At 40.9% G+C, this 8,967-nt stretch overlaps 1 protein-coding gene across 2 annotated transcripts in view; it reads left to right on the top strand.

Moving 5' to 3' along the window:
- Positions 1-8,967, top strand: part of edaradd (EDAR-associated death domain) — a 17,628-nt gene that overhangs the window by 3,759 nt on the left and 4,902 nt on the right. The window contains exons 2-4 of one of the 2 annotated variants that reach the window (XM_005747429.1): positions 6,481-6,539; positions 6,914-6,956; positions 8,151-8,227. In XM_005747429.1, coding sequence (XP_005747486.1) covers positions 6,481-6,539; positions 6,914-6,956; positions 8,151-8,227 — 179 coding nt within the window. The remainder of the gene's footprint in view (positions 1-6,480; positions 6,540-6,913; positions 6,957-8,150; positions 8,228-8,967) is intronic. The other variant, XM_005747430.1, reaches the window with a different exon arrangement.

Raw genomic sequence — 8,967 nt, 5'->3', positions numbered from 1 at the left:
GTTCTTCTTGCGGATACTTTGATCCTTCTTTGTTGTCACCCATCGTCACAGACATTTGCCTCTCTGCTGTCTCACCTCAGACACCAACAGTAGCTCGTGGCGTATGCCTGCAGACGCAGCGTTCAGGCTCTGCTGTGGGATGTCCTTTAAGTGAAAACCACTTTGTTTTTCCTGCCAAACGACTTTCACGCACATCCTGTGTTTGACACGGGATGATGAACATGTGGTTAATTGGACTGTGGGTTAATGGCTGTTTGTCTACAATCCTATATGATCCAGGTATACACTGTAGGTCCCTTCACCATTACTAAACTGTAATTTAGAGCAGAGCTTGACTAACTCTGTAAGCTAAGCCAGGATGTGGAGCTTCAGTTCACGCAAAAGTGGTCATGATGTTGGAATAGGACATGAGTCAGGTTCAACTGCTTTTTAAAAACGCTATAAATTTGTATTTACAAAGGGGAAAAATCCATGGACACAGCCTGAAAAGGATCGTGCAAACACTAAACATGTTAGTCATTTTAGTGCACAAGTTATGTTCTTCCCCTTTAACACCAATGCAGAGAAAAACCACAGCTGCAAACAATGTCTGATAATACGCAGTGACGCACTCACACTGTTGATACCTGCGGGTTTGCAGATGTGTCAGCAGTACCAGGGATATAACGTCTGTAGATTGTGATCAGATTCTGTATTTAGAGTTATCAAACATCAGATCTTAAACTTGTTGCTAGCACTCTTGGTTAAAAGAAGAAACTACTCCGTTTCTCGCTCTGAGTTCCTGTGTAAACCTCCACCGTTGGCCTTTGTTTCGGTAAAATTGGTCATCTGGTATTTTTGAAATTCTACATAATTAATCTCGTATTCCTATTTTCTATTCAAATTACATTTACTCACATCGATTCACTCAACTGGAGTGAGTGAACATGGTGCTAATTGCTAGCTTGTTATTTTATGACGTAACTACCCATTCAGCTACCGTCGCTAGCACAGGATTGTCCACGTGTCTCATGGAAAGGAAAATAAATATTACGTCAATAAGGCAAAGACTCAAAACCTTTTCAAATTTGATGATTCTTAAAATTAGTACTTCATTGGAAGGAAAAAAAGCAAATTTACTCTTGTGGGGTTTGACAAAGCGCTGGTCATCTGCAATACTGCATCTGTTTTTCATTTCTTTTTATAAATGAGAGAAGCTATATAAACCTATAAATTTAACCAACTATAAGAGAACAGACATCCACCGAATAACTGAAGAGAAAAATGTTGTAACACTTTTTTAATGGATCCAGTTTAAAGATGTGTAGCTCTAATGTGCAGCCATTGCATTAGAAATAAGCAGTGGCCCTGAGGGTGCACTCACTAATAAAATTAACTTGAAATGAAATGTTTCTTTTACCCAAGTCAACATATTAACAGTTTTCTGCTGCACTGTTGCCTTTTACTTGTATACATTTTTGTTTTTCATAGAATTTTAATCACTTTTTTAATCATGGGATAATGTAGGTGACACTAGGGGTGGGCGATAGAAACGATCTAAATTTGGCCAACGATAGAGATTTTGACTATATCGCTCTATCACCATAGCGCATGTTGATGATGTCATCAAGCTGCGCCTGTTTTGGTCGAAAGCATCGCAGCGGCTAAAACCATTATCATCTGCAAATCATGCCGACAGTCATAGCAAAGAGATGAAGCACTGTTGAAATGTGGGGAAAGCCAAAAACTGCGCTTCCTCCACTTCGGTTCATTAATGTTGAATTCTCTCGCAGCTGTTCTGTTCCCATGTTGTTGCAGCACATTAATAACTAACCTCGTATTGTGGATGAATGATCTCAGTTGTTCTCCTGACTGAAGTTTGCCCCGTGTACAGCATCCTGCTATGTGATTGCATTTGTCCCTGACCACCAGAATCCCTCACGTTAACTTTTAATGAGTGGAAAAAAAGTTGGCTTCATCCTCCAGCTTCACTGTGCTAATGTTATGCTAACATAGCTGTGTCGCTAGCAATCACGTAGCACAACATTATATACCAGGTAGTCCAACTTCAGTAACCCTGCAAACGCCACTGCTGTTTAGTTTTCTGTCTTCATTTATGTTGGAAGTGGCAGCAGAGCTGTACGTTTGAATTCGTTTCAGTAATCTCTGTCAGAACATGCTATGAAATGTTTAGGTGTAAACTAGCGAGCTAACTTCCTGTTAACTTCTAACTCCGTTAAATTTAATAAATTCTGTTTTCATGGATGTTAAACTTAATTGTTACACCTGGTAAAGCAGCAACGCTGATGATTTAACTAAAGATGAAAGAATTTAGACCGTTTTTAACTCTGTGTTCGTTTGACTTTGGAACCTGAAAGGACGGAGTTTTGGACCCAGATTACTTCGTGAAGCTCCTCCCTACGGCAGCCGTAATGCAGGAACCAGAATTCATACATAAGGCACACTCTCGATTTTTGAGAAAATTAAAGGATTTAAAGTGTGGAAAATACGTTATACAGAAGAAAAGAATATATCGTGATATATATCGTTACCACACGTGCTTCGCGATATGAATTTTAGGCCATATCGCCCAGCCCTAGGTGACACTCACAGGGATCATTTTCTGTGTAATTTATATGATCCACGAAACATCCCTTTTTAGATTGGTCAGATACCTCCTACACTCTTTCATGTGAACACACAGGGGAAAGCCTGGGTTACCTGTGCACGTTATACCAGCTATGTGTGACCAAGTATCCCAGTAGTCAAGATTAGGGTAAGTGAATCCAGATAACAGAAAGACACCCTAGGTATAGTAATGTCAGTCTGTAGCACAGGTCCCTGAAAGTCTGTGTGCTGCAAACAGTGAGCAAAAAAAAAAAAAAGAAGTACACACAAAGTAAACTGTATGCAAATTTTACACACCGCCAGTTTTTGCTGTTTACGCCCTGATGCCTACTCTTTATTAGAACCACATCTCACTTTCAGAAAAGAAAGTGAAAAGACTGGAAAGTTCAGCCCTTTTCTAAATGTTTTATGTCCTTTTTAATATATGCTTTGAAGGAGGGGTATAAACACTACACCACCAGCTGAATTCTCTACAGTTCAGGAATATGCACACTGAGTAATGAAGGAGACACACGTACCACCCAGGGCCAGGTATGTTAGGCCGAGTTTTTACAAGGTGTGTATTTAGCTGCTTTCAGTCTAGACATCGCTGTGGCTTGGGTCAGGTATTGGCATGCCATTCACTTGCATTCATGTGTAGAAAGAAGCACATGACAGAGCACAGGCCTTCTACACAGGCTGCTGAGAAACTGCTTTATCCTTTCACAGCACACATGGGTGGTCAAAAGGGAAAAAAGCTAGGTTCACCTGTGTGGAATTATGACCCTTAGCAATGTATTATGATGTGGTTTATATTTCATCTCTTGAACTTTATCCCGAGCATGCAGATACATGCTCTGCATTCCCAGAGAGGGAGAAACAATGCTCCACTGATCTGGGGTTCAACTTACACTTGATAACTGGGTGACTGGTCCTGCTCTATACTTAACGCTCTATACGACTCGGAGGTGCAAAGCGACGTTGTATGCTGATAGTTTTGTCTTTTTTAACCATTAGTCACCTAATTTACTCCAACTTTAGCCAAACTACATTGGCTCCCTGTCAAATACATGAGTTCAGTTTAAGGAAACATTTGAAGTTGGATGAATGATTTACAAACTCTGAATGTGATGTTTAAGGCGAGAGCCTGCGTGTCCTTTGTGTGTTCTCTTTATTGTTACTCATGTATGTAGGAGGTCAGACAGTCGCTGATCGAACAACCACTGCAGTTCAGTTCTGACTGACACTAAATGACCTTCTTCACTCTTTGTTGAGTTCGTTCTGAACTGAATGTTGCAACATAGAAAACTGTACCCTGCTGTATGCACGTGCTGAGCATTTTAACAGTTACACCTCAGGTGGGTCACATGTCTGAATTTAATACAAAAATGGCAACATTGATTGTTTTACATCAAAACAAAAGAACTCTTTATCTTTTCAAGTTTGCTTCCTAATCTGTGATCATGAAAGGGTGAAACGGAACCCACACTACGATCGGTCCAACAAGTAGCCGCAGTCTCTAAACCAGGGCTGCCCAATCCCGGTCCTCGAGAGCTACTATCCTGCAGCTTTTAGATGCATCCCTACTCCAACACAGCTGAATCAAATGGTGTGATTACCTCTTCAGCATGCCATCAAGTTTGGCAAAGGCCTGATAACAAGCCATTCGGTTGATTCAGGTGTGTCAGAAGAAGGATGCGTCTAAAAGCTGCAGGACGGTAGCTCTCGAGGACCGGGATTGGGCACCCCTGCTCTAAACCTTAAAGAAATCTGGAAAAACAATGAAAAGACTCAAAAATAATAAAACCAGCGAAGCAACGGCCATGGATGTGACATGAACTCAAGTTAGCAGGAGAAAGCTGTAGTATCAGGAGTATTTTTCTGCAGCTATACACATAGTTCAGGGAGTCATCGGCAAGTCCCATGACTGAATCGTTTTCATTTAGCTATGGAAATGCATATTAGCACATCCAGCTTTGGTGCTAGGAGTCCAGTCACATCAACAGACAAACTTTTTTACAGTAATCAGGTGACATCAGAATTTCTGACATTCAGCAAACATTGCCCTGTTTGATTTTTCCAACAAGAAATCCACAGTCACTGCAAGACCTGAGGTGTATACGTAATAAGTATATATAATCATGTGACATCCAGGAAGTGCAGCGTCATACACTGACAAATACCACTTGGAGTTAAGCCTGTGCTTTATGGTGAGCTGAGCTCTCAACTTTAATAAGATAATAATGACTATTAGGTCAATTGTTTGAAACACTGCAGATGATATACTGACTGACCAGCTGATGGAGCGCTCGGTGTCATCATCAAGTTCTTTTTGATGAAGACAGATAATTAAATTCAAGAGAGGACTTTTTAGCAAGCGTAAAGGAAAGGCAGCGTTTCTCTGGTTTGTGCCATCGTTTCTGTTTCCCACACCTGCAAAGATACAAAACTGAAGCTCAACCTGAAAGAGTTTCATTACAGCTGAGGAAGCGGATCAGTCGGGGAAACCGCCATTTTTAAAATGATTATTATTATTTCCAGCTAATGTCATAACACAAGGCTGGGCAATACGGCACATGTAATGTGCATGATCACACACACACACACACACACACACACACACAGGTCGTGGCTGTGGAACAGGCACGTGTAGAAATATGTGCTTTAACATCAGGATGTATCTTATTAACTAAATGTCCAATACTGTGAATTCTACATTTAAGCGAAGGATTCAGGTTGTTCTGGGTTATGTTGGTCTCTTTGTAGAACTGTGACACATTCATGTGAATGCTTTGTTTTTCTTTATAAACCTTCATCAAAGAGCTTCATTACTGTGGGAAACTTTCATTTACACGCCTGCATCTTATCACAATAAAAGAATTCAATAAATATTTGTTGGACTTTGTTTTACTTGACGACTTATTTGGTCAGTAAATAGTTAGTCATTTTTCATTTATTTAGTCAGAGCATTGTAACTGTGTGCCCTGATGTCAGCCACGATGTGTTGGTGTCTAATCAGGGAGCTGAGTAGGAAGAGAAAAGGACAGAGTGGGAAGTCGTGAGGTTGAGTCATTTTGGCTGTGCATCTTTTTCCCCTCGACATTGTTGTCTAAACAGAATGTTTTATTTGTTTTGGTCAACCCAGCTTTTATTTTGGAAATGTTTTTGACCATGACCTGACATTGAGAAAAACCCACCATCAGAGCATTTTATGATTATCGTTATTACTAAATACAGTTCTTTAAAAAACGGTTTAAATCTGAGCGAAAACTGCCAGGATGACTCCTGATATTTAAACAAGTCTCCATCCTGATCCGCCGGCGTTTGAGTGGAAATGTGTAACGTACATATTTCATTACTTGACTCTTGTTGTCCTGAGAGCTCCATGGATGTCTTATGGCTTTAAACTGAAACACTATGTCGCTCTGCATGTTTAGTTTTTTGTACACGTGTAAGTTATCTGCTGTAACCCAAGAAAGACCAGCTCAGGACTGTATTTGGCCGGAGTGCAGTGCGGTGCTGAAAAGCCGTCTTTGTGCTGCTCTGTGAGCTGTTGGAGGTCAGAGTCGTCCTCTAACAATATCCAGATTGTTTCAGAGGAGTTTTGCACTGTTATCAGGTGACTTTACCTTTTGTCTTATGTTTAGGAAACCTACATGTAAACTCAGACTTTGCACTTTTTTACTTATAATGTAGTTACAGCCTGTTCTTACTCTTTCTAATGACCTTTTACCCAGTACAGCCCGGCACGGCCCAGCGCGGCACAGCTGTCACCGTTTCTAATCATTTCTCTTGACTGTGGCCGTCTCTGTGGAGTAGGAAGTAGATCAAATGAGTAATGGTGACCACATCAGCATTCACTCTGTTAAAGCCTCTTCCTTTTTTCGGAAACAGACAGAAGCAGCTCTGAGCCTGTGGAGGACACAGACACCACCAGCTTTGTGGCAGAATTTGTGAGCAACCTCATTATTTTCTTCTCCAGCCGTGTGTTTAACACTCTCATTGTCTTGACTTGTCTCCTATGTAGTTTGTTTTGTGCTGATTTCTCATTGTTCTTCCTTAGAGTCTTACAGTAATCTGCTAAGAAACGTACCATAACTGAACACAGTGTGCTGTGATTGCTAGCGCCCGAGGGCTCATCAAAGAACAAGTTGCAGCAGGCTGTCTTTGCACACCAGAGTAATTTTCTTCCTGAGTTACAGTCTTTATCTCATGAAGAAAGAGAGTAGGAAGCTTCCAAAGTAGACAACCTTTTTCTTGCTCAGGTTTCTGTCTTCAGTTCTGTTTGCTTTTCATATCGTCATGTCTGTGTTTGTCTGTCCCACAGTCCTTGGAGGCCAATTATCCCGTGCAAGTAACAGATCCCCATGGTGAGTGAGGGCTTTGGCCTGCTGTGTAAAGGATTTATGGATATTTATTCTGTCATCAAAATAGTTACAAACTGGATTGGATTTTATGTAAAAGTCAGTTTTAAGAAATGGAAAATTTAACCAATTTATCTTAAATTGCATTTAAATTTTTCAGAAAAATGTGAAGTAAAGATTTTATGTGAGATGTTTTGGTTTTTTCGAGAACTTGGATCTAATGTTTTACATAATGCGTGATAACGGAGAAACTTGGGTGTTAGTCAGGCAGTACAAATGCATGGCTTTGGCCATCTAATACATCAATTAATGCTGTTGCTGTTGGGTTTGTAAGAAACACTTTCACCTACTCTAGTAAAGCTCTGAACGACCTTGGTGTGTCTGTCCGCCTGCTTTAAGCATTACATCACCGTCAAAGTCAAAGTTTGGGTTAAATGCAGAAACAAGGGACCTTGTCACCTGCAGACAGAAGCAAGATCTTTTCAAACGAGGGAGCTCCATTGATCCACTATGTTAGAATTTTTTTGTCCTAACAGATTTTTACCAACAATTCTGACATCAGTCTGGTAGGACGTCTCAAACGTTCAGTTTATACAAGCTACGAAGATAAACTTACAGGTATCAGAATGATGGGCAGCACCACAGTATCAGTCGACGTGGTGGTGCCAGTGGAACCAGACCAGTAGGAACCCGTGTTTAGTGGTGATGCGAGTACTGGTAGGAGTTGCAGGATGAGCTCTGATGTGTTCCAGTACCAGTGGATATGACCTAACTGCAAAAGCAGCTTAAGAAACGGGATATTGTTCAGTGTCAAAGTCAGTCGACTGATGTCCACCCAGCAGAAGCTGCTGTTTGGCTACACAAACAAGCAAAAGCTGAAGGCAGCTGCAGCAAAAGTCTGCTAGAGCTGAAATTTTCACATTCTTACAGCAACCAACTCAAAGTACCTCTGATCTGAGATGATGTACTGATGGCGTTTTGGATGCAGCTGTGTCTGTGATGCTGAGTAAATGACGACGTGGTGGCCTTCCTTTCTGGCTGGTGGTTTGCACCTGGCCACAGTCGGAGCTTTTGCACCTTTTCTTCTGTTACTGTGAAAGATGTTTGATCGTGTTGTTCACTGAAAACTGCATTTGTATTGTACACATGTATATGTATTCATTCTGACTGTAACGCACTCATGCAGTGATGTGTTTCCAGCAGACGCTGTGACGCTGCACCTCAGCTCGATGCCCTCGAGATACCTGAGTCCCTCCTCAGAAGACAGAATAAGACAGGTCAGCATTACTAGCTCTGATGCACGTGACACACTTTTAGTGCCAGGGTTCAACAGATGTGGTACGGAGGCTAGCCACAACAATGGTAACAATTCATTATGGTCCACATGCATTTAACACATGTACGTTTCACGTGGCACGACAACACTGAACACAAAATGATTCAACGTGTCTGTTTCACCTGATAACAGCAGGGTGAACCATGGGCTGTTTACATTAGGATACTATACTACATCAGGGGTGTCAAACATAAGGCTCGGGGGCCAGAACTGGCCCACTGGATGTTTAAACTGGATATAATAAAAACCTCCCAACAGCCACTCGCAGTGCACGAATGTCTTTAAATTCTAGATTATTTCTTACAGTTTAACATTTATTGTGTTTACCACAGCAGCATTTCTTTATCATGTTGAAAAACAGATGTACTGTTGAAACGGTGCTTCTTTGTCTCATATACAGATGTGTGTGAGCCGTTGTTTCTCTGGTCCACACTAGATCAAATCAAGCTGTATGTGGCCTGTAATATAAAATCAGTTTGTGAGCAGTAATTGAATTGCTCATGTTTCTAGTGCAGCGCTCACGAATTACAGGGAGTGCAGAATTATTAGGCAAGTTGTATTTGTGAGGAATAATGTTATTATTGAACAACAACCATGTTCTCAATGAACCCAAAAAACTCATTAATATCAAAGCTGAATGTTTTTGGAAGTAGTTTTTAGTTTGTTTTTAGTTTTAGCTAT

Source organism: Pundamilia nyererei, unplaced genomic scaffold, assembly GCF_000239375.1.
Source record: "Pundamilia nyererei isolate P.nyererei 1_Seehausen unplaced genomic scaffold, PunNye1.0 scaffold00197, whole genome shotgun sequence".
NCBI lineage: Eukaryota > Metazoa > Chordata > Actinopteri > Cichliformes > Cichlidae > Pundamilia > Pundamilia nyererei.
Note: the sequence above shows the minus strand (reverse complement) of the source record. Positions and strands in the feature narration are given on the sequence as shown.